General features: G+C 40.5%; 2 protein-coding genes across 3 annotated transcripts in view; both read right to left on the bottom strand.

Moving 5' to 3' along the window:
* Window positions 1-92: 92 nt before the first annotated feature.
* Window positions 93-18,740, bottom strand: cilp2 (cartilage intermediate layer protein 2). The gene is made up of 10 exons (XM_042415715.1): window positions 18,553-18,740; window positions 11,665-11,721; window positions 10,559-10,828; window positions 10,222-10,404; window positions 9,513-9,668; window positions 9,110-9,427; window positions 8,469-8,577; window positions 8,160-8,317; window positions 3,812-6,240; window positions 93-3,725 (listed from the first exon to the last, which is right to left on the bottom strand). The coding sequence occupies exons 1-9, from the start codon at window positions 18,614-18,616 to the stop codon at window positions 3,824-3,826; spliced, it is 3,732 nt and encodes a 1,243-aa protein (XP_042271649.1). The 5' UTR covers window positions 18,617-18,740; the 3' UTR covers window positions 93-3,725; window positions 3,812-3,823.
* Window positions 18,741-21,690: 2,950 nt separating this feature from the next.
* Window positions 21,691-26,540, bottom strand: part of yjefn3 (YjeF N-terminal domain containing 3) — a 43,776-nt gene continuing 38,926 nt past the window's right edge. For both annotated transcript variants that reach the window (XM_042417035.1, XM_042417034.1), the window contains 3 exons: window positions 23,679-23,792; window positions 22,770-22,920; window positions 21,691-22,479 (listed from right to left, as the gene is read on the bottom strand). In XM_042417035.1, the coding sequence (XP_042272969.1) occupies window positions 22,283-22,479; window positions 22,770-22,920; window positions 23,679-23,792 (462 nt within the window). In that variant the 3' untranslated portion in view covers window positions 21,691-22,282. The remainder of the gene's footprint in view (window positions 22,480-22,769; window positions 22,921-23,678; window positions 23,793-26,540) is intronic.

Raw genomic sequence — 26,540 nt, 5'->3', positions numbered from 1 at the left:
TCCTCAGTTGATAATACAAACTCAGTAGGGAATATCAATCAGAAAGTTTAAACAAAATCATTTATTTACAGTTTCTTATTCGTACAGTTATAGTGGATTTTATACAATACACAATTTACACAAAAAACTTAGAAACAAAGAGATTGACATCACCATGCAATAGTTAATGCTATTTAAGCGCTGACAGAGCATCATCAGGAGTTAATTTATGTGATTTGTTTACTGGAGCTCAGGATGGCTTCCTGCAGCACAGTGGCATATATACAACTCTCTTCACATACTCCAGAAAGTGGTGGAAAGGTTCAAGGATGACCTCCTGAATAAATTATGATCTCTCTGAGACCGACTGGACTATACAGAAGAGAAAATTGATGAATCTTTTCATACTACTAGGGTTACTACAGTATTTAAATTTTTGGTGTTTTCTGGTGAATTAAGAGTCTTGTACTTTTCTGCCCTGAAGATTAATAGTAGCGGTTTGTATTATGTGTATTCAATGCAATTCTGTGACAGAAAAATTAGAAAAATCTGGTGAAGTATTTGGAGGAGAACTAACTTCTCAGATTCCTTTAATTCTAATAGTTACAAAAACAAACCAAGTTATCCAGTAAATTCAAGGGGATGAAGATACCCTTGTATACCAAACGTCAAGCACTCAAGACTTCAGTACGGCTACTATTGTAACAATAGTTTACTATATTCATTAATAATTTGAAATTTTGGGAACTACACATATTCACTTTCTTGCCAAGCGTTAGGTGAGAAGATTGATACCATTCTCAGACATTAGAGTGCTATCAGTCTTCTTATCTCAGCCTTTTTCCCAAAATGTCAAACTATTCCTTTAAAAAATGGAAACAAAATACCCATAAACCTCCAGTAACCCATAATTTTGAGATTAACATTTTATGACTCCCAGTGAAATTAAAGCTTTATTACCAATACTGCCATTCCCACTGAGATTCAGTGAGATAAACACGTTCTTTTCATTAAAAATGAATCTTTACTGTGTGTTTTATCGGTTTGATTCAGACTTAAACTCCCTTCATTTGATCCTAAACACTGTGGAAACTTTTTCTTGAGTCATTAAACCAAACATTGCACAAGTCCTTTAATCTCCTTTGAAATTCCCCAGAAGACAAAGTAACTTTTGGAGAGCCCGACTTACTTTCCCATGCAAAGCCTTACATAATGGTTTACTCTGGCTATTATTGTTACCTTGTCCTTCAAACTCCTCTGATAACTTCTTCTCATGAATAAGCCAGTTCTCCTGTCAAAGCGTTCTCTGAAAACTACTTTCTTCCATATGCAACCACTTTCCAAGCCTGAGATTCTGTAAGTGATGGACTGTGAGGCCAAAGACCACAAATATTTTCCCTTACTTTTTTACCTTTACCAAACAGTTCCCCAAAAATGATTAACATCACCAGATAATCTCACTCCTATTTATCTTGATGTCTTTGATTTAACATTTATCCCAGTTGTTCTACAGATGTTGACTTATCTCTTCCCGCACATGGATTCAATTATCATCTTCCGTGAGGGGTGAATGCTACTTCTACTGCTGGGAGAAGTTTGTTTTGATCTGGACATCTGAGCGGATGGCCCATAGGCCTGTGGTTAGTGATAATGGAGAAGATATCACAAGTTGTCACTCTATTCTCTGTACTTAATGTTTTTCTAGAGTGTGCTGCTCATAATACATAATGGAAAGGGATTGTTCTTCGAATTTGAGCCAAGTACAAGAGTAAGGTTACAATATATGGTTTTCATTTACACAACTTCGTACTGGCACCTTTTACACACTGAATAATAAATCAGTTGCACATTAGGAATAAAAATATAATCAGGCTTAAATTGATCGAGGCGGAAACACCCTCAAGAATTAACTGTACAGTGGGCTGGGTGATGGTAAATATGTTAGACCATAATCCGCTTGGGCCCAGTACAGTGTTAATGATTTAACTTCATCCTTTGTATCCTGGAAATTAACTTGTTTGGATGTTTGTTAAGTCTGGGTCAAACTGTTTTAATGGTTCCCAAGTGAATATGTGATTTATTTTCTAATTAACTGCAGACTTATATTTACTTGTCAGCTTCTCCCGGTTTCTCTATGGACCACAGTCCCACTTATTTGGTTTTGGATTAGTTCGGCTTGAAGAGCTTCTCCTATGGGTCTGCAACTTCCCATTTTGCAGATAAACAAGTTTGGAGCTTTTATCACAGAGTGAAGTTTTTTGCTGAATTCAATTAAAATAGCCTGATATTTTTCAATCTAATAGCCTATTAATCCATTTGTCTAGATATCTATCAAGATGTATACTTTACATTTATTTATTTTGTCACATCTACAGTCACAATTGACAGTGTCTCTGAAAATGTGGCCAGTAAATTCATAAGTGTGTCACTTTTTAATTATCACTCTCACGTGTAAGAATCATGCAGTGGGTTTTGTTAATGAGGAAAAAGCTCCGCTGAGAATTTGAACTCCCACTAACAAGATTGCTCTCTGAAGTTGAAAAGATTACTGTGTTGTACAAATGTTAAAATCAACTGAGTCATGCAGCAAAGTATGAAAAGGTTAATAGATTCTGCAAAGTTCAGAGAGCTGAAGAACGATTACATAGCAGTTAAATTATTTGCTGAAAATCACTTGAAATAAGTCCTGTGCAAGATCTCATACAAGCACCTTGAACACACTACCTGCCACATGTAGTGAAAGAGTTGTTGCTTCATTCACGAGCAGCATTTTTTATGAACTGTACTAGTTTGAAAGTAGATTTATCAAGTTAAATTATACTACTTACTTATTGCACTTGAAGATACAAAGGCAGATCACCCACATGCCCAACAACAAAAACAACGCACATTTAGACATTGAATGAGCCTCTTTAACAGTATCTGAGAAAGTGAGATATATGGGAATACATAATTTTGAGTATCATTTTGTTTGTGGATGTGCTTCTTTGGAATGTGCATAAGACAAAAGGAAATTATGTCATGCCACACAATCAATTATCCACTTTTTAGGGTGTCTGCTACTAGTGAGATAGTTGCTTGTTTTGCCAAAGGTCTTGGTCTTGCACATTCTAAGTGGAAGTGTGGAGTGGAAGGATGTGTGGCTGAATCAGTTGGCATTTGGCATGCTATTGAAAAACATTAAGAAGCATGACTGAAAACATCCTCTGTTTCCTGAGTGGCATGCCTCACCCCACTGCATCCAATGTCTCTCCCCTTGGTAGAGAGAGTTTGTCCATTTGTAGAAAAAGGGCTTAGTGTCTGTTGCTCTTTCTCTCAGAAAAGTTTGATGGAAATCAATGGCCATTTATGAAGTGTTCGGGTCTGGATTAATATTTACAGTTTCTTAAAGTTTGGGTTTTAACTCGAGCATTGAGATACATCAGCAGAAACACCCACCATGGAATGCCACAAATTAGATCTATAAAAGCTACGTTCTCAAACGTCAATTTAGTCTTTTCATTCATAAAATTAGACCAAAGCCAATTAAATACATGCATGTCACTGCATTTCATATAGGCAAATGATGCATGTCTTTCAGGAGGGAAGGAAGAAATGAATATACCAAACCCTTCAAGTAAGTATAAGAATAATGAATATCTTCAATCACATTTTACTGAATTGCTGTCTGAACAAAGTTCATACTCATCAACAGACAACTTTTACTTCCTCGAAGTGATGCCGTCATATTAGTCTTGACTTTAGATCTAAAAATGAAAAGGAAAGAACATTTAGATTATTCTCATATTACTGTCATTGTGAACACACATCAAATTATCTTAGCTGAGCATACCTCCTGTTGTATTTATTGGCGTTGCTGTATGCGCATGGACACTCTCCTCCTGGTTGAAGAGCTGACTCTACGACTCTGGGTCCTGCCCTGCTGCTCTGAAGGATAGGCCACCACCTGGGTGGATGATCTCTGCACTTGTAGGCCTTCCAACTCTCTCATGTCCCTTGCCATCTGAGACAGCGTCTGACCCGGGCTAGTCTGCAGGCGCTGGAAGAGGCTTTCTCTGCTAATCTTTCTCTCTGGACAGCTGAAGGTCAACGCAACTCCAGAGTCTGACTTCATCTCTCTGGAGAAACCATCTGAAGTACCATCAAAGCAGCGCCCAATAGCGATTTCCTTGGCGTGCCGGGGACTTTGGTCTGTGACTGTGTAGATGCCATAGTTGTGTCCTAAAGGATCCACAGGAGCTAACATGGTGAATGCATGGGACTCGTTGTTTTGAGCGACTGGTGGATGTTTGATGAGATACTCTTGTAGGAGTTTGTTGGTGTTGATCCTGCGACAGTTTCCCTGTGGAAGGATTGATATGATGGATCTGTCCACCTCAGCTTGATCAAACAACATGCCACTGCATTTGAACTCCACACAGGCTGCTGAAGTGTTGGTCTCTTGCATATCCCGGGTGCTGCGTATGTCTCTAATGCCATAAAGTTTGCCTTTTGTCTCTCGGTGTGTCCCTCCCAGATTCCTGGACCTGATCATCACTTCCTTCTGTCCATGGATCTTGACCTTGATGAAGCATGCTCTGAACTCTTGCGGATTAGGCCACCAAGAGAGGTAGTCCCCTGTCCAGGTCGTCAAATCATTCTCCTCAAAGGGTACAACATTGTATTCATACTTGTCTTTTTCCACTCTGAAGAATCTGAAATGATTTGCATCAACAGGGGCATTTTCGCAGGATATTAAATTCTGATACGGATATATTGGCCCATTGGTCTCATCAAAATTATTTTGGTTAGGCTTTGCCAAGTTAATTCTGAAGGCTGTTTTCTTCAGAGCTGGATCCTCGTGGTCGGAACGCTGGTAGTCTATTTTGTCCAGATATGGCTGAGACACTCCAATGATGTTTGGATTCATCTTTGGGGAGGAAGGAGCTGCCTCCAGTTCTTCCCCACCCATCATTGCTGTGACATAAGCTGTGTAAGCATCAGGCCTCTGGGAGTCACAGAAAGCTGGTAAACAGGCCCCATTAGGGCCAGTTATGACACTGTCAAAGCGACCCCATGCCCTGGGATTAGCCGAATACCCAGGCTTGGGTTCCAGGTTTATTAAGCTAATCACAACACCTTCCAGCTGTTCATTAGGAAGGAACTTGTCACTCATGTAGGCACGAACTTTGACATAACAGCGTCTGTTTTCAGGAACATCCAAATTGAAGAGTCTGCGTTCTCTGATCTCCATGTTGCCTATGAGGAATGTGCGCTCCTCTCGTTTGCTTCTTCCATGACCACCAGCGGTTGTTGTGGTGTAGGAGAAGTCACTTTCCTCTTCCCAGACCCCTGTGTCTGGGTTTAAAGACCACAGTTTCATTTTGGAAATGTGCTCTTGCATTTTGACGTGCTGTGTGTCAAGAAGGACTTGGACTGCTCCAGCTCCAAGTACCTCCTTGTTGGTCTCATCTCTGAAGTCAACAGAGAACATGCCATAGGTCCTCAAAGGGAGCATATCACCCTCCTCATCCACAAAGTTGAGGTCGCCAGGGGTTGCAGCAGCCGTGGTGATATTTCTTGGGTCAATGAATGTGACGCTGGCTTTCACAGTTCCTTCATAGACTTCTCCATTGTCCTTATGGAAGGAATTGGCAGGAATAACCAACTGCCCTATTGGGTCTTCCCCTTTAATTTCACCCAGGTTAATAGAGTTGGTCTCTCCTGCATTAATATCAATGGGCGTCTGCTTTCTCATTACTTTTACATCATGGTAGATGGATCCACCCTTCTTGTCAAAGATGAACACCTTTGGAGTGTCAAGAAACTTCTCAGTGGGGTCAACAAAATTTACCACTAATCTCTTTGTGTCAGGAGTAATTTGTAATGTGAAGCCTCCTTGGTATCCAGTGGTGCCCACCCTCTCTTTACCAATGTAGATGTGTCCAAAACGCAAAGGCTCATCATTGTCAGCTGTGACCACTCTGCCACGAACCAGCACAGTTGGCTGCACACACTTCTGGCAGCTGCACTGTGTCACAGCCCGGATAGGAAGGCTGTAGCTCCCACAGTCAATGGTTCGACTTTCCATATTTTGGACCCCACAGCAGAACCCAGCTCCATCTTTGCAGCGCATATCAAAGTCTAGGGAGCCAGCACATTTGTTGTGAGGGCAGCGGCCGGCATTGTAGTACTTGGAGTCTGTCCCAGATTGAACACAGTCCATCGGCAGTCTGATGAGGTGATTCTCAGGGGCAGAATTGCATGCGGGTGTTCCTTTTGCTGTGAATTGCATAATAAAGTGTATTAAGCTTGTGTGTGTTAATATGACACCAATTAGTCATTTGATACACATAAAACAGTGCAAAGAAAGTCTATGCAAAAAAGTCCAAAATAATTTTGACACTTTGCTTTGTTGTTAAAATGAACACTGACTTGCCATGTTGAAGACATGACTATTAAAGTACAGTTTGCTCACGAAAGCCTGTCAAAACTATTAGGATTTAATTATAAAATTGCCTGGTACTGGGTAATTGCCTATTGAAGCATGAGCAGAGCAGAACAAGTGTATAGCGAATAAATTAGGACACTGAATATTTAAAAAAAATCTTTTTTTTCTGCCCTTCCCTTTTTCACACATGGTTGCACACACATATATATATAAACACAGAGACATTCTCTCTCACACCCACACACATGCACATAATGTCTGCATGGACTGAAAGTACCTATGAGTGGCCAAGTTGGACGGCGAAATGTGCATGAAGGGGTAATTGGACATGAAATTGAAGGGAACATTTATTTACCAACTTTCCAAATGGGAGTTGGAAGGAGAGAATTATTGTTCACCCAGACATTGGCAGAATAATTAATGTGTATGATATCATGGTTGAGCTTATAGTCAAGTATTCGTGTTAAGCTCCCCATCTCTCAAGTAAGTTGATAATTGCAGACACATGGGGTTGTGTGGTATGTATGAAATATCATTTCTGTACTGCTGATGGATTTACCAACGGTACTTTGACTTTTCTTTCATAATAAATTGTTTAACTTCAAGTTACCTTGATGGTAACACATTTTATAGGAAATCAAATTTAACTTCTGCAAAATGTAAAATATGAAAAGTCTCTCTTATAAGCTCTGAGGCGCAGGTGTTGTCCTGCACACACACACACAGTCTCCTGCCATAATGACTTTTGGAGTGCAGGGATTCGTCTTTGGCCTGGGATAGATTGCTTTAGCACTCTTCCATGAAAACCCTGTTTGTTAATCTGTGTCTTAGATAACAAGCACCTGGAGGATATAAGCAATGTGTAACCACCCTCACACGGATGTGAAAATGAATACTTGTCTGACTCTGAGAGAGAAAAGAAACAGAATTTATTGTCAGCCTTGGACTTCACCTCAACACCGAGTGTTCTGGAGAAATTGGGTTTGAGGTTTTACAGTGTCTAGAGCCATCTCACACAAAAAAGAACAAGAGGTAGTTTCAACCAATGTAAACATAATAAAAAAGATACTGCTCCAAGCACAGTCAGATTGTGTGAGCCCTGATTTTTTAAAATTTCCTATTTTTTTTCCAATGAAACAGTCTATTAACTGACTTCTCTCTCTCTCTCTCTCTCTCTCTCTCTCTCTCTCTCTCTCTCTCTCTCTCTCTCTTTCTCAGTTGTAGGACAATGTGGTTTTGTCTGAATCCTCTTAATGCATGGACATGGCTCACGGATGACTTAGCTGGAGCTCAGAGCTGACATTTCTCTTAAACTGTGTATTCAATCTCTGAGCAGCAGCTCTTTATATAGTAAAATGAAGTGTGGTTTTCTGTTTTTTGTCAGTGGTTTTACTTGAACTTGGGGAGGACTTTGACTAAATATGTCATTGTCAAATGCACTGGGATAACAGCCATCCTGAGCTGTAATCCCTGTGTGCCGCTTGCTATCATCATAGTAAGTTACTTTCTCTCATGGCTGATGATGATGATGAATTACAGTTTACATCACTGCGCTATTTACTAGAAGGGAGTTTTTATTTCTGTTTGACTCTGAGAAAAAAAAAACAACTCAATACCAAAAACCAAAAAAGAAACATATTTTTGTTGTTTTCGTCCAACACTATAGGTGTGGGTAGTCCCGTCTTATGCATTGCATCCTTAACTGTACGTCTGGGTTTATGTGATGGTGATGCTGAGAGACAAAACATACCTATCACAGTGAGGACAGCTGGAGAGGACTTGACGCTGCCTGCGGGACTGCTGGTTTTGCAGTAGTATTGTCCTGACTGCTCCAGCTTCAGTTCCCGTAGTACAAGGTCCTCTTCATACTTGTACAACTTCCTGTCCAGCAGAGTCCCATTGTGGTACCTTGAAGATAGGCAAATAATTATTGATATAAGAAAATAAATGACAAATAAGAAATATTCACAACATGGAAAAGTAATAACTCTACCACTTCTAGCTGTTTCTGAGTCTTATAATGTTATTAATAATGTGGTAACACTGGTATTCATCTCACCAGTAGTATTTGTCAGGTGTCGGCGATCCCGTTGCCTTGCAGCACAACAGCACTCTACCTCCCTCATAACGCACCTTGTCTTCTGGGTGCTTTACAATGTACGGCTTCTCTGTGGACAGCAGAAAGGAGCAAACCCTCAAAGACCTCATTCTGACTGTTGTGAATGGTGCTGCAGAGTATTGAGACCTCATAAAACTCAGTCAAACATTACACTATTCTCTCATTGGCCTCTGTGCTTATGAAAAATGATTGTTGAGGGAATTAATCTTTCAAAAGCAGCGCAGACCTATTTTTATTTGGTTTCCATGCAACCAAGTAAGTTCTCTAGACTATGTGAAGTCTTTCAATAGGCCAGACTGTTTTTGTTGTAGTTTTGTCAATTTCCTGTTCGTTCCCTGCAGTCTGAGGATATGACTGGAGGATTTACTGGCTCTGTAGAACAATGATAATTAGAAACGGGATACATTTTTTTATAAAAATAGCTCTTCTAAGAATTTGCCTACAGTTAGTCAGTTAATCCTAATATATACCACAAACTTGCTTTTCTCATAGTTCGTTTGAAAACAACAAACACTTTAACTTAGTCTTAAACTTAAAATCTATCATTGGGCTTAATCATGATTTTAATGATTGATACTCACCCGCTGATTTGAGGGCGGCTCGTATCCAGGATAACCCTGTGGTGTTACTCGAGGTGGAAACAGTGATCGGGGCAAACTTCTCCTTCCTGATGATGATCAAAGTGGAGCTGGAGGAGCAGATTCCCAGTAGCTTGAACTGGCCTTTAGCATCTGTTCGGGCACGGATGACCTTGGGTTGGCTGGCCAGTGCCACCAAGGCTCCCACCACGGGGACACCAGTCACGGTGTAGACATCACCATGTAGCAGGTGGCCATCACACACACAACGGCTGCAGTCCTCACTGGGGCGGCCCTCAGTGCACACATGCTGACATTTGACTGTTGTTACAGAGACGGAGATGTGAACACAGACTCATAATGAAACCTAAATGAAGACGAAACCTGCACTATACATACAGCATACCTGGGCATGGACTCCTCCCACACTTCTGTATTTCTGCAGGCCGTCCAGTACACTGCACTGTCTCTGAGGTTCGCACACAGGTCCTCCTCCTAATCCTGCGACCTCCACCGCAGGTCACTGAACATGTCCCCCAACGACCCCATGAACTCCACTCAGCTGATCACACAGAAAGACAGCAAGGACAATGTGAGTTTGGAACTTAGTGAGAAAAGCATATTAGTATATTAGTCTTAGTCTTAGTATATTAGTCTTTTTTATTAATTCTGCCATTCAAACAAACCACGGGGCATAAATTAGATAGTAAATTGTGCAATTACACAATACTGTTGGCATTAAAAAGATAAGAAAGCTGATTAAATAATGATTGCTGATATGAATTGCAATTGGAAGATTGTTGATTACAAGTAGTTCAATTGAGAGCACTTGAACTAATGGTTACAAAGTTCTTTTTAGAGGAATAGGTTCTGCTCTGAGACCACAGAGCAGAAAATGGCACATGACCATTTTTAGAAATTTAAACTGGAATTTTGATTCTTTGCATTTTATACAATTAAGGACATTTAGGAAGATTAACCTGTATGCTACAGTACACCATGTATTTCAGTACGAATGTCGATCACTGTTAGCAATGCTGTGATGTTGTTTCATATGAGATCTCATCACACTGTCCAAGCAACAATGAAGTGCTAATAGTTGTTGGGATTATCACCTGTACATGGAGGGGCGGAGCACTCCCTCCTTTCTGAATGGTGGCCCTGGCATGCCGGTACCAACAGGAGAGGCATGGGCTGGGTGCTCATGCATTTCCTCTGGCGGACCTGGATGCCCACATCGTTACAAATCATGGTTGAACAAGGACCCCACTCACTCCAGTCAGTCCAATAACTCTGCACTGAACACACACATTGAAGAGTAGAGTGTTTATTATTGTTGAGTGCTGCTCTTAAAAGCATTTGAAAATGTGTATTCATGCATGTGTTTTCCTGCGTGTTCACATCTGTGAAGTGACAGCTTGTGCAGCCCTGAGCTGCTGTCATCAGGACTACCTGGGGGACACTGAAAGCGGACATGGTAGTTGGAGCAGATGTGGCCATGGGGCTGTTCCTTGTTGATGCACCAGAAGCCCTTCTCCAGACTGGAGTGGACCACCTCCCCTGTGTCTGCTGCTGCCACCCAGTCTGTTGTCCGAGCCTCCATGGCTGTGGGCCTTGCACAAACTCTCTCTCTGTAATAGAAACGAATAGCCTCCAGGCGCTCATAGTCTCCGTTCCCCCCAGGATGGTCGATGTTGAACCAAGACGTCCACTCTGTCACGCCTGGAGGCACACAGAGGGGAGACATGGATGAAAACCAAAAGAATGGGTTAGAATAAGCCAAGATAACTTTAAAAAAAAAGCTAGAAAGAAAGAAAACAATCCAGCACAAGATCTAGAAATAAGGAAGGGAGAGCAAGTAAAGGAAAGGGATTGGGTTTGAGTCTTACATGGAGGGGAGACGTGGGTCAGAACCAAGCAAAATCAAGAAGAGGGAAAACAGCAGGGATGGGTTACAAACTTTAAGAGGTGGTCTGCTACTGCCATTTAAAACTGACGTCATGCACCCCAAGGAGTCCTGCATTGTCCAGGTTCTTTCCAAACCCCGTGGCTTGACAGATGAAGTACTTTGTCTAGTTTTTGTGTCTGCTACATGCTCTGAAACCTGAGCATTTCCCCAAGACACATATGAGGACTTAAAATAAAATAATGTATTAGCAACACACTGATGGAATATCTTTTATTCACATAATAATGCAATGAGGTGATGGAAGGAGACATGTGCTGCAGATAGCAACCTGGATACAGACTAACACCTATGGCTGTTGCATTAAAGCAGACAGGAGAGATGTAACTTCTCAGCTAAATTAAATGTTTCGCTGCTACGTGATACAGTACAAACATAAAGTTAGTGTGATATAAAATATCTCAGCCATGTGTCTCTTGTACATGAGGTTTATGGTGTCACGCCTCAGTAACTGTTCGAATAACTGATATAGTCATGAAATTTAAAAGTGAACTGCTGTGTAGATTTTAGAGAGTTTAGACAGTTGTATAATCTGTAAAGTACTGTAGGTGAACTAATTAGCTCTAAATATCATTGCTGATGGATTCAGTACCTGTTGTCTGTGTGTCAGTGAACGTGTTCATGGCCACTCTCCTGCTCCTCAGCGATCCTGCAAACAAGAGAAAAGAAACATCTGAGTAATGGCCATACAGAGCATTCAGTCTTTCAGTTTACATCCTTGAATGTATGCATGTATGGAGCAGGGAAGGGTGGGAGCTAATGGTTTATATTTTATGTTCGACCATTACCAAGAAGAAGACTTTTGTCAGAATATCTGCATTATGAGTATTTTTGATAGTATATGTGACTTTTACTGGTTATGAGGTATTTTTTATTGCAGTACTTCTACTTTTACTCAAGCAAAGGATTTGACACACACACACACACACACATATAATGATTATGCAGACACTTTACATTGTGCTACAGTCTGAGCACATTTTTCTCTTCTCTGTGTTCAAGGCAAGAAGGCATTCAGCCACAGTGACACACTTTCCCTCATTACAAGCATTTCCAATGCCCTTTACTCTTTATTCTCTCTCATTTTTTTCAATTTCATTTTCATGTTCATTTTTAGTCACATGTCTTCTTCCCTTTTTATGTGCCGAAGCAATGACAAGACCTTTATGGCCTACTAAAAAAGAAGGAAATGGAAAGAAATGGTTATCCTCTGTGATCCTCTTTTTGTCCTTTCCTTCCCTTCTTGTGAAATCTAATCTCCCTCATTCCTCAACTTCCATCTCGTCCACAATCTGCACCTTCACTATCTCTATCTGTAGTTTTTTCCCCCCTGCTGCTCATCCAAACTCCTCTCCATCCGTCACTTCCCCCGTGCTTGTCAAACATCCTTTCATCCTTCACCTTGCTGTCCTCCTCTCTGCTTTTCCTCTTCCCATCCTCCCTTCTCCTCTTGATCCATCAACAAGCAGCCGCCGTTGAGGATGCTAATCAAGCTCCAGCTGAGACAAATCAGGGCATGCAGTTCCAAGCCAGAAAACTTCACTTTATCCCACTCCATCACCTCTTACACATACTTGAATACCGCAATTTCCTTTTTATTTTTAAATCTTAATGATATATGTTTATACTAGGCCTATATGTGCGCATACACAGCATGCTTGTATCAGTGAGTCATTCTTACATCATCATCATTTATTCACGCATATGCATGCACACGCAACAGCACAACAGTGTTTCCAAGATGAAAGCAAATGTTTCCTTATTAGAAAAGAGAAAGATATGCAGCTTGGCATTCATTGTAAATGTAGCTCTTTGATTTATTAAACATGCACCGTGACACATTTTCCCACATGCTTTGAAGTGTAATGATTAATTTTCCTGCAATAATAATTTTTTTATGTTTTCAAAAAGGTCAGTTGTTTGCTTGACATTTCACCTCTGAGTTTCATTTGGGCAGTGCGGAAAAAAATAAATGTCATGGTCTGTGACAGAAACAAAAAGTAGCTTATGCAGCGTGTGTGTGTGTGTGTGTGTGTGTGTGTGTGTGTGTGTGTGTGTGAGTAATATGTGCAGACACTTAGCACTTTCGGAGAGACACTGCTGAGTTTACGAGCAGAAACTCCCAGCACAGGGGCCAGTATCGATCCCAGTCCCCGCTGGTTTTACGGCTCACTTCAAGTCTTTATTGTTATGCCAGCACATCTTTTCAATCCTTAAGGTTTTTGATAGATTTAGCAAAGAAGGATAGTAGTTCAACAGAACAAAGATAGACTGTTCAAAAATGCATTACATAAGTCAAGAATAATGGCTGATTCAACATGTGTTTGATTAAAGGGGTCGACAGTCAGCTGACCTTCATGGTGTTTTTATTATGCCCCTGGCTTTAAAAACCATTGATAGTTTTCCATATCGGCTTAGTCTCTCTGATACACTGGATTGGCTGGATAAACAGAAGCAAATGCTTTCACACTGATCTGCTGGACAGATGTGGCTCTTGCAGGTTTAGTTTAGTAAATCAAATCAAATAGTTTTTCCTCATTTCTTTTCTACTACTGGACAGTGTGGATTTGTCTGTGCAAACTACACAAAGTAGCATATATGAAACAATAGTCAAATGCCCAAATGAACACTGGCACATGTTTTTCCTGCTGTAATCATTCCACCTGTTCATACTGGCCATCAGAACATCCCTTCATAATGCACTTCCTATGTAAGTCCCTCCATGCAAAATGTATTTAAAATTTTATTTAAGCTTATATGAGGCCTCATCCCTCCAAATTAGTCAAATCAAGTCAATATTTTTCAAAGTTACAGTCTTTTTAGTGCTGCATTCCCTCTTATTGTTATGATCCTTCCACTGCAGCTGAACAGGAAAACACTGTCAAGGCTCAAAAAGGGCATTTTTTTACTGCAAAGACTCCTCATATTATCTTCAGATAGACTTTTGAATGCATTTTTTCTTAAAATGAGGATTTTATCCCCCATCACTTATACTGTAATCACATTTAGAGGAATGATTACTACAAGAAAAAACCTGTTTCAATGTTCATATGGACACTTGACTGTTGTTTTAAGACAGACTTTAAAAATTGTGAACCGATCCTTTAATATGGTTAACTGAGAACTTTTAGAAACTAGAAAGCACATGGCGAGGGGAAAGGAAGAAGCCTTTTGTTTCACTTAATTAACATTGAGTTCTAGACTTCTGGCTAATTAATGACATCCCTCACTCTGAAGTGCATCCATTTAAAAAAAAAAAAAAATCATAAAGCAGTTTTTCTGCTCTTGTTACGTAACATTTCTTCCTCACTCACACCCAAACCAAAAGCCATTCACAGTCGAACCAATTGGCTCCTGATTATCATTTCAAGATGTTTGATCATGAAAACAAAATACTAAAAGATTGTTAGAGTTTCATGAGGTGACTAATGGTTTTAAAAAGTTAAAAGAGGAAACCCAGATCAGCTACAGCAGAGGGTGAATGTTGGGGTAGTGACCTCAATTGCAGCCAGTATGAACTGGCCTGATTCCCATGGCAGACTCACAGAGCTCATTGTGCTTTTGAGTGGCATGTTAACACTTTATGAATTTTAAAAGCCGGGAGATTTATTTGGGCGCTGCTTCATGCAGCTGGTATGCGAGTGAATTTACCAAGAAGCAAGTAGTTGAAACACACGTTCTTCAAACCAGAGGGAGCAAGGTTAGAACTTATGATTTCCTCTTCAGTGCTCAAAAAAAAATCCACCCTAAAGTGTTATATCTTATTTGTCCTTGAAACTATCCATGTGCTCTCTTTTGGTGTTTGATTTTGAGCTTTGCTGACACAAATCTCTTTACAAAGTCAAGATGTATCACTTTTCTCTGGCACTTTCACCTTTGACACGAACCTTTCCACATGGCTGGCTAAAAGGTTATTATAAACCTTTCAGCCATCCTCACTGTGACCCCTCATAAACCATGAACAAGGTGACAGGATACATTATAGTGGCAAGAGAAGGCAACAACACCAATAGCTTCTGGTTTCCACATATAGCCACATGGCAAGCGCCTGAATACCAGGCTATGTCTGAAACTTTTCATCCCACACTGCAGTCATTGTCATCTTTATCCACCCCGGGTCTGTTGTGACAACTGCAATTCTTATTTTGGAGGACAAGCTTTGGATTTAGCGTCACCATGGTTCATTGTGAAATACAGCTAGGCTACACAAAGGCAAATCCCCTATTAATAACTACCAGTGCCTTTGCAAAGGACAGACTCTCTCTCCATTAATTTCTGAGAGGGAGTTTTGTCTGCCTTTGCCAGAATCTAATAAAAAAAGCTGTCGGGAGAGGAAAGAGGAAAATGCAGGATTTAATGAAGTTGCAGAATGGTTTCAGTCAGATTAGTGAGGTATGGTTGTGCCAGATGTATGTTGGCAGAGAGATGAGGTTTAAATAGACAGTCTGGATCCTGTTTATAATATTCCAGATCCTTACAAGAAGGAGAAGATGTGAAAACACCACCCTCCCCTCCCCATGTTACATAACCTATTGGGCAAAATTAAGCTTGCTAAGAGAACAAGGTTTTACAGTATTTGTCGGTTCAGCTTGTCCTGCCGTGTCTGGGTCCTTCTCTCAGAATCAGGAGTGTGTGTGCTGGAGTGTGAGTCCAGGTGATCTGTCACAGAAATCTAGCCCTGTTAGGATTTAGCTAATACAGAGGTATTTGTTTTAAATCACAGGCATTTAGAGATGGGAGTGTGTGTGGGCCTGTGTAAATCATGATCTGTTTGCCATGTCATATGGAAGCTGTTCGTATGTTTGGCCAGCCTCTTAGTTGAGGTGTGTGCAGTTGGGAGGAGTCTGCTCTTTCTCTATGAGTCTATCTCTCTATTTACCCCGACTGATCCCTAAAACATCTGTCACTCATTAAAATCAGCAATTTTGTCCTTGACATTAACTAATGATGTGAATCAACGGCATGATTTAAGGATTTATTAAGGTATAACAAAGGCTTTGTGTTCTTAAAAGAAGGTATTTGCAGCACACAGCATTTCTCCCTGATACTATTAACTACATAATTGGGCAGCACTGAATTTTTACATAAAAAATATCTGGAAGTCCTCACTTGAACTGCTGTACCTGTTCACAGGTAGGGAGCCAGGAACTGGAAAGTTCAGTTGATTATCCCCACAATAAATAATTCCTCGGCACATCCACATATAACACATATAGCACATAAATACACACAGAAGAAAGAGAAGTAAGATGGCTCAGGGTTGTCATTAATGGAAATTTGCACCTTTTCCTGTGATCCACTGTAATCCCTGTCTCAGTCATTAAAGTTAACGTTTGGAGCAGACAGCATTCAGCATCTGGAGAACTAGAACTAGCCCCCGTGTCTGACTCACAACGGCCCTCCAGCTGCTCACATACACCGTCTAGTTTTCCCTTACAATTATGCAACAAGAGAAGAGAAGAAAAGAGGGTTGGAGGTCCACTGGTAATGCTGTGGTAATGCCATACAGCTGGGTCTAACAGAGTACAGTAACTTTAAAAAGCCTTTGAGCTGCAATCAAGACTTATGCTAGGAGGTGGTAATGCCACAGTGTTCCCCTCCGAGTTTCAGTGGGCGTTCAGCAATAGCTGCTGCCTCCAAATTGGAAAACAGCTCATAAATTCGTAAGCTCTATGGTGTATGGAGAGAGTGACAGAGAGCAAGGCGAGGAGAGAGTGTTTGATGAAGAAAGGCAGACAGAAATAGGTGGTGAAAGGCAAAGGAAGGAGCTTGATGAAGTGAGGGAGAAAGGTGTGGAAAATTCATGAAGAAATACCTGAGGGAGACAGATTAGAAACAAAAGGCGTACAGATGAAGACAAATGGACAGACGGAGATGTGCAGTCATTAGTTAGAGGTGAAGAGAATTCAGGGAAGGAGGCTGAGACAGCCACCAAAAAGGAAAGGGTGACATGCTGGCCAAATTGACGGTGGGAAAAGAGGATGGTAAAGTCATTTTACCTGTGTTCTTTATCCCTCCCTTGATTCCATTTTCTCATTTAGCTGAGCTCAAGCCCAGCAGGTGGGAAAGTGGGTCATTTGGTTTGTGATTATTGCCTCTTGTTTCCAAGGTGACTGGGTTTATATCTTAGGGAGTGCTGGCACTGCATTTGAGGGGGAAATAAGGACAAACCCACCTTCATTCAAGATGTGGATGTATTGCTAATGGAGCGTGGCACGAAACATAAAAATTTACAACCCGTTTTAAGGTGTGCATTTGCTCATGGCTGCAACACAGTGTTCAGTTCAGTGTTTGCCATTTATTCATTTACTTTCTCTAAAGACAGAACCATCTTCTAATCTAATGATATACTCATCAGCAAATGGTACAAAGCCTCTGCAAGACATTTCAGACTTTTGAGGCCTCTGAGACCAACAAGATATGGAGACTATTAAGGTGTAGTTACACTTTTGTTTTTTATGAACTGCCAGTTCCCTTTCTTAAAAAAAAAAAATCAAAGTTAATGAGAAGCAGCTGTAAGACAGACAATAAGTGACAGCTTTGGAAAAAACGTTGCTTTCAGGAAGACAGTCAAGCTTTCAAATGATGATAAGAGCAACATTTTCCCAGAAGCTGGATCACCACAGTGAAGAAGAGGCAGAAGAAGTCTGTGTGTAGCTGACGGCAAAAACAATGAGTTCAATTGAGCAACTAATGCTAAAAAAGTAAGTTTGAATTGGCTCTTTATCAGATCATAAAAGTCAATGGAGTATTGAGGCTGTATTGAGATACTCCTTTTCCACAAAAGCAGGCCTCCTGTATGCTGACAGTGGCAGCTGCTGTACTGCAGCTTTGGAAACAAAGTGCGTGTGCCACCAGATCCTTCTATTATCAGCAGCACTGAGCCTATTTGAGCTTTTTTTTCTGTTATTAAACAAGACCGCAGAGGCAGACCACTTCTACTTTATACGACCCAGGAGTCTATCAACACGTGTTGTTGATTAGCCTGGTGGTGAAACGTGCCGGTGACTTAACATCAGAGATTAAGAACTACTGAGGTGGTCTATAAAATAGCACACACACACACACACACACACACACACACACACACACACACACACACACACACACACACATACACACACACACGCACACACACACACACACACACACACACACACACACACACACACACACACACACACACACACGCAATACCCTTATAGTATGAGCTCATCACAAGACATTTCTGTAGAGTCCTCCACCAATCCTGATCTGACATCCTCAGGGAAATGGCGTCAACTTAGAAAACTCTAGTTATGGTAGTGCACATGTGTGAGTAGTCATATACTGGCCTTCTGATCTTAAATGATTACAGAAATGTTATGGAAGATTTAAAAAAGTTCATGAAAAATGTATCTTGCAATTGGTTTTCTTTTAGGTCAGCTATTTCCAGTGAATGTGTTGCAATGGCTAAAATTGCAGGTGAATGGTCACTTACCTTGGCCCAGAGCCACTGAAGCCAGGAAAGACAGCAGGAGTGCCACCATATTTAATTCCGACATGGTGCCACACTTTCATTCACAGATGATTTTTTTTACAGCATTGAAATAAAACACTCAAAAAAAAATAGTTGATTCTACAGCTGGAAGATACAGTCTGTCAGGTGTGGGTGATGCTGCTGGTGGAGCAGAGCCTCGTGGCTGCTCTTTCTCATGTGAGAGTTGCTGAGTTGGACACAGGAGCTCAGGCGTTTTAAAAGAAGGGGCATCATGAGTACACACCAATCCAGCCCCTCTCTGCTCACCATTGGCCAGTGAAATGTAACATCTGGGTCCCCCATATCATCTTCCAAAAAAAGGTAAGGGTATGGTGGGGGTAGAGAGAGACACACACACACACACACACACACACACACACACACACACACACACACACACACACACACACAGAAGGAAAGAAAAGGGAGGGAGAGTGTGTGTGTGTGTTTGTGTGTGTGTGTGTGGTGTGATCTGTTTTCCTCCCAACAGAGATTTCATAAGTTCTGCCTTATTTGCTGCAGTATTTTTTAATTCTGCTTGTGTTGTAACCCTCTTTTGCTCCAGTTATCTTTATCCACAGAGCAGGTGTGTGTGTGTGTGTTTATGTGTGTGTTCATCATAAAGTCTATCTCTGTCCTGATTTGTGTGTGTGTGTGTTTGTGCAAAATAATACTTTTCTTTGCTTAAGGATGCTAAAGCTTTTTCACCTTCCCTGAGAAGTCTATTTGATTTTTTTATGTTTTCTTAATGTTCAAAACAAGCAAAGCTAATTGGAGACATCAGTGATTTTTTTCTCGTCATGTCCATGATTCATGATGTTAAACAAAAGGCCATTCTATTCATCTAATGTGAACTGTTATGTCCTCTCTGTCTCTGTCTGTCTCACTTTCTCTGTATCTGTCTCTCAAACAGGCACAGGACAGTGCCAGATGCTGCTCTTCCTCTGGTTTCGACTTCTGGTTTAGTTTTGTAACTTTTTAACAGTCGCTGATTGCATGGCGATGCACTGCCAAGGAGTGGAAGTGGCGTCATATGGCATGCCATTCAGGAAAAACTCCTCAGAACGCAGACACGAGACGTGCTTATGAGGTGCAATGTACTCTTTTGCAGCACGTGAATTGTTGCAATTACAGAGCAATGCTTGTAAAATCCATCCTCAAAATGAAAAACACTAAGTACATTCATCAGCTTTACAAATCTCTCTGGATTCAAAATAAAAGGGTGTTAAACTTTTGAAATAATTTATTTTATCTTGAAAATGATGTTACTCATACATTACTTAAGACAGACAATGAATGCTTTTCTCTACCTCAGTAAAGTTTGATGAACACAACAAGAAATAAGCAGTTTACATGGTTTAGAGATGGATAAATGCACGTGCACTTTTCTCACTTTTTACATTATATGCACCTTTGTGGTGTTGGATATTGTTGGCCAGCAGACATTGTTATATTTGTATTTTTAGATTGTCTTTGTGTGTGTGATTGTGTACTTTGTTTGCAAACTCAGTTGCCTCAATTTGCCCCTTGCAAGACAAAAAAAGAATTTTGAATTGAATTGTAAAAACACCAAGGGAAATAAGTCCAAAGCTTTAATACTATGTTGCAAAAAAAGTCTGATTTATGTTATGTATATAAGTACCGGCCACTCAGAACTGCTGACCCCAGCCGGCTGCCAGCTGGCTGCCAGCAGAATATATACATTCATTCCATTCAGATAAGATCTGTACAGGCCCTGTGATGGACCAGCTGGCAGGTCTGGGCAGTGGCATCTGTATATAAAAATGATGTCAATAAACTAAACCAAATACAGACTCCAAAGAATAAAAGCATTTTAAACTCCAGTTGAAATAGTTTTTAAAAAGGGATCTGATCTGTGATTGTGGATGATCAAGTGCTTTTCATTAGCTTTTTATGGTATTTTTATCGAATTACTTTGTTTTATTTGTGTTCCCCTGTAGAGATGTGTGTTCCTGCAAAAAATAAAATATTTTACTGAATATTGAATAAAAACGAAAATAATAATAATAAAATGCTAAAAGTTGTTGCAAAAATCAAACATTAAACATTGAAAGTGGTTAATCTAATCTGTTGGCAGACAAAACATGTTTCTAATAGGAAACATGCGATTACAGTATATTCCTTTCTTAAAATGAATATTTATCATAATGAAATAAAACTAAAGTCTTTTTAGTTGCACTGAGACAGGACCCTGGACCCTGTATATTGTTAAATTATAATCCTTTTTCTGTTGTACACTAGATTAATCTTTCTGCCTCACTACTGCTCTCTTTTACTAACTCCACTACATCTTTTGACCGCATTTCTTCTCAGTGTAAGACTATCTCTCACTGGATATTACAACAAGTGCCGCTGTCAGTTGTGACTGTTCAATTCCACGGGCCACCGACGACTCCGAAGCTCATTACTCAACCACTCGTATGAAAAGCACAGTTGACAGAGTGGTGACAAGACGTTGTTTCCTGACCGGGATTGGACAGGCATGAGAGACAAGAGAGTACTGATTGCTAGGACATATTTCTACAACCCTTGTCCGCTTGCCTCTGACAGATTTAATAGCCACCACCAAGTAAAAAACGGATGGACATTCCTTTTCACTGACTTTTTACACCCACTCACTCACACATGTGCACACACACACACACTGGGCATTAGTGATTTAGTATCCAGAAGAAGCTCCTGTGCTTAGTATAAATACACATTACCTCATCCATAAACAGCACAGCAGCCTTGCTTAGTCATTCCCATTGAAGCAGCCCTGAGTTCAATAATAAGAGGCCTTCCTTCCTCTACAGCTGATTATAGCCCGATCACACCTGTTTATGGCTTTAATTAGGAAATCAAATCCAGTTGGAAACCAATAAACAGAGGTAACGGTGTGCGCTCGTCTAAGGGGCTCAACCCTAATAGCCTGTGATGTGCATATAACACAGCTAGGTGGCCTCGTGATTAGTGACCGTAACGTAACAGAACAAGCATTCTGAAAGCTCTAGTATGCATGATGTCGGCTAAAAAGTATGAGAAAAATGTCTGTGTTTCTTTACGTGAAGGAAAATATGAACCCCAGAAATTGAAACATCTTTCAAATAAACTTTTTTTTATTGGACAACGAGAACTGTCTGGTCCTTTTGTAACAGCCAATGAAGTCACTGAAACAAAAGTGATGCAGAAGTCCAGTCGACCAAACAAATCAAAACCACATAAACAGAAATTTTGAAATTGCTAACCTACAGTGACTCATCTCAGCAGCACACTTCAGTAGAAAGTTAAACATGAGAGCATCAGAACATTAACATTTAAGAAAGAAAAGGTTTCCAGTGGTCATAGAAAATTTATCTTTCTTTGCTGAAAGTGAAAAAAAAGAAATTCTGTCTTTTGCAAAAAAGAAAAAAAAAACCAGGAAAGTGAAATGCTACAGCTTTTACAAGTAGACTGACACAAAAACTCCTGATGCCGTTTTCTAAAAAGACACGACTCAAACCACAGTTTCTAAATATTATCCTCCTACTGTAGCTTAACAGCAAATTTGGCTAAGATGTAGCCTGATCTACGCAACTGAGAGGTTAACATTAAATCACATTAACAATCTATAAAATACAAAACAATAATAGATTAACTGTACGCTTTCAAAATGAAGAGAGGCCCCACTGGCTCTTATGTTTCCCATGTGTTACAATTCTATGAGACAGTCTGTGCCAGGGTACTCTGGGAGGTTAAGCTCGTATTTTTTCTGGATGTCATAGGGCAGGAAGCGTCCAGCTAAGAAATGCTTCCCCGAGAAACTCATGGCGCACTTCTTCGGTGCTGTAAGTGAGATGAGAACTTCTGGGTTTATCCCGTCTTGACTCGCTTCTTCTACGTCCCAACCTGAGGAACAAGAGAAGGGAAGAAAAGAAAAAGAGACATTTAAGTTCAAGCGTTGTGACTTTTTTTTTTTTTTGTCCTTTTTGCTCACAACTCAGCAAGCTGTATATTTGGGGTATGATGAGCTCACATTCTGCTGACGGTAGCATAAGATTTATCCTCCACGTGTGCCTCTAGACTTGAAAAACTCCTGCCTGGGAGCCAGAGCTTCTTGGGAGCTGCCTGGAGGCCCATTTATCATGTTGTGTTTCTGAGCTTCAAGCATGATACCTACAGTTTGTATGAGCACATACCTGAGGGCACATCCACACTGGCAATGGGGGTCTTGACTTGCTTCAGGGTGGCCAGAATACCAGAGTAGGGCTCCTTAATGTTGGCAGGGTCTGCCTCTGGGCCCAGCATTGCATCAATCACCAGATTGTAGGCATCGTTTATGAGCTGCACCTGAACAGAACAGACCTCGTTATGAATAAATGAAGAGTTCGCCTCCTGCACAAGATTCATCTAAATCAGTGGTTGCCAACCTAAGGGTGGAGAGCCCTCCAACAGATCGCAAGAAAGATCTGATGGGTCACAAGATGATTAAACTCATACACATAACAACTCATATATACGTTGGAAGATTAATTACTCACTATAATTGTTCCTTCATTTCATGTCGGATGTAAAGAGATCCATTCAAATAGTGACTACACCAGATGAGGGGTAAAATCCACAGTCCATTACAGCGACAAGTAGCTCTTTCAATGTACATATTTGTATATCGTTTTTAACTTCTCACAGCTCATAGACATATGTAACCTGTGATACTGGGTCACAAGCAGACATTTTTTTAATTTTAAAGGGTCACAAACCAAAAAGTGTTGGGAACCACTGATCTAAATACGAATCCATCATTTAATCAAAGCAATCTACACTGTAAGAAATTGTTTTCCAGTGTAGACTTGAAATTCATTGATAGTTTTTAATATGCCATTCACACTTCACAACACACAAAGACATCACTTCATTTTCATTTTATCTGTGAAGCAAGACAAATATAACAGGGGATTTAACAGATATGACGAAACATGCATCTAGTGAAGACCAGCTTTACATTACAAGATTGTGTGTGTGTGTGTGTGTGTGCGTGTTTGTGTATAAGGGTGATTGATTCACTTTTACATAAGGAAAAAGTGTAAATCTATTAACATGCTGCTGACCTCTGTGGGCAGATAGGAGAGAAAAGGGATGTCCATCTTCTCACACTGCACTGTAAAGTCCTGGTGTAGACTGTGAGAGGAGCGTTTAGGGTGGTAGATGGTGGGTTCATATTCCTGTGTAAGATGAGAAGAAAAACAAAAGAGAAGAAGATGAGGGGGGTGGTGGTTAGGGAAGGGGGGGAGAGAGAAGGTTATGTAATATCAAGAAAATAGCCAATAGCCAAAACTGATTTGATTGAGTGTGGATGATGCCTCAATGTACATTTGGCCTGTAGCTCACGACAAGTAAAAATACTATTGACTGGTAATCAAAAGTTGTGGTTTCCTACAGTCTGCCTCCTGAGTGAACACTTCCCTTATAAATTGGATGCTGAGAAGAGTAGAAATCCAGACATACGCAGTCTGAAAGGTCTGTGATGCTCAGCAGGAAGCACCTGTGATCTTTGACCTTTACACAGTCGCAAAGATAAATCATAAAACCTAACATCCGCTGTCAGTAGGGTGAGCGTGTGTTTTCCTGTGTGATCATGTAAAAAAGTTAACATTATAGTTTCTTCCTCAATAAGTATTTACATATGTCACAACTTTAAAGGGCCAGTGAACCCAAATTTTTTGTTTTATTTGTCCAGGCTTTGCAATATCTGCCTCAACCCCAAAACAACAGAGGTGAAAGGAAATGGAAATTTAGTGGTCACAGCATTTAAAGATTACAGTGAAAAATTCAACAGTATGATCTCTAATCAGATCAGTGTGTCATTACTCTGGATAATCCACAGTACAAGCTGTAAACAGTATTAATTGGGACTATTTCTTCAGCAGAGAGTAGCTCCAATGGAAACTTTTGACAGCGCCGTCTGTGCAAAGTAAGCAGATCAAAGTTTCTGGAAAAGCACATTGCTGTTGAATTGCACAAAAAAAGTAATGTTCACTTGTTTTGTATTGGAGTGGAGACAGAAATGTCTATGTGGCCAATGCATCTCACTCAAGCCAAAGAACCATTTCACAGACATCACATGAAGGAATAAATAGATATAGTTGTTCTTAATAAAGAAAAAAAAAAAAAAAAAAAAACCAGGTTGAGCTGAGCTGTCCTACACAGGAAGTGATCTATCAGGTCAGACGGACCGTTGCCTCCTCGGGGATACTAAACCAATCCAACTGCCACGGCCTCCGATCACTTGACGTCATCTGCATCGTGATCTCCGCAGAGCACAGAGCAAGCAGCCGAGCCAAATACAATCCACTGTGTGTGTGTGTGTGTGTGTGTGTGTGTGTCCCCTTGGGGTTGCCATTGGCCTCGGCATGCCCTTGACCTCATCAGCGGTTATAGCATGTGAAACTAAGGAAGACCTCACAATGGCTGTCAGTGTCACTGAGCAGAAATGAGCTGTGAGACAGAAACAAGCAAAGGGTACAGACACGGTCTTCTTCCAGTTAATGCTCACACGTAACAGGGTTACACTTCCTCTCCCTGAGGGATGATGTGTTCTGTAGTATTCTGTTTTTATACATAGACCATTAGGAATGAAGGGATGACCTCTGCAGCACAATAAAGTCCTTATCCAGTGAAACAATAACATCCCAGCATGCAAAAACTTTGAAGACATGTCAAAATGTTAATTTTTGCATTTTAAATAGGATTTCTTTCATTTGTGTTATCTTGTTTTGCTGTAAATGTATATAATAAAGAATATTTGAATATGGTTCATCCTGATTATAACTTGACCAACCTTGGTAATGCAAACTCCCTGCAGTGATTGTCTATAGAGCACCATTAATGAGCCAAACATAACACAATGTCCACTTGTTTTAATTTGAACTATACACCAGAACTAATGTGCATAGGACTTGTTTTTTATTCTCATCTAAGATAAGCTTTGATCACGGAAAATCTTCTGGTAAGCAGCATTGTGCTTTTCTTCATACCTAGCAATGGAAATATTCAATGATGCACGACAGACTCAGACACAAGCAGGTTTTGAGAACAAGGACGTCTTGGAGTGACGTGAGAAGCAAGTTGGCCTGTTAGCCTGCAGTTGATCATTCATTTCTATGCTCTGTCTAATCACATTCACAGCTCTGCATCAGGGGTTCAAGGCTGTGTTTGTGTGTGTGTGTGTGTGTGTGTGTGTGTGTGTGTGTGTGTGTGTGTGTGTGTGTGGGTGGGTGGGTGGGTGTGTTAATGTGTCTGTCTCACGTGTATAATTGCATATCTTCCTGCTGACAGGGATCACATCGCACTATGAAAAACACACACTCTTACACCAGGAGAGCGATTCATAGTCAAGAGTAAGTACTCGAGTTTCTCAAGTTTGAGCAAACTCAGACAAGTGTGGGTCCCAGTCGGCCTACTGTAGTTTGCAGTCACTTTAAATAATAATAATGTATGTATGTAGCACATTTCAAGATGCAGTACAATGTGCTTCACGGTAGGAGAAAACTCCAAAAGAAAAGACAGATGCAAAAGTAAAAGTAGAAGCGATAAAGAAAAGGCAGAAAAAAAGATAAAATCGGAAACACCACAAATAAAAAATCCCTTAACCACAAAAGTTTGTCTGGAGAAGTGGGGGGATCATGGAATCAATGCCCAACTGATTTGGGTTTTTTAAAGTTAAGTTTGAGGCTCCTTTTTCATTTCTGGAATGCCACGGTAAAATATATCTCTCTCTCAGCTGACCCCTGACCTCATTCATGGCCTGAAGAGGGAAAAAGACAGAGGGAGGGAGACAGAGAGGCAGTGAGACTCCACAGAGAGCCATCAGGCTGCTTATACAGAGTCCATCTAACATGGCTTTAATCAGAACTATCAAAGCACTGTAAATCTAGTATGTCAGACACATATGGTAAAGTGTATAGATGCAT

The sequence above is a fragment of the Thunnus maccoyii genome, chromosome 7 (assembly GCF_910596095.1).
Source record: "Thunnus maccoyii chromosome 7, fThuMac1.1, whole genome shotgun sequence".
Classification (NCBI taxonomy): Eukaryota; Metazoa; Chordata; class Actinopteri; order Scombriformes; family Scombridae; genus Thunnus; species Thunnus maccoyii.
Note: the sequence above shows the minus strand (reverse complement) of the source record. Positions and strands in the feature narration are given on the sequence as shown.

Coding starts and splice junctions, on each gene's coding strand:
- cilp2 (XM_042415715.1), bottom strand. CDS start 18,616: ATGTCGGAATTAAATATGGTGGCACTCCTGCTGTCTTTCCTGGCTTCA. Junction 8,318..8,468: donor ACACCTGACAAATACTACTG/GTGAGATGAATA, acceptor CCTATCTTCAAG/GTACCACAATGGGACTCTGC. Junction 6,241..8,159: donor AGCTGTCCTCACTGTGATAG/GTATGTTTTGTC, acceptor TGCAATTCACAG/CAAAAGGAACACCCGCATGC.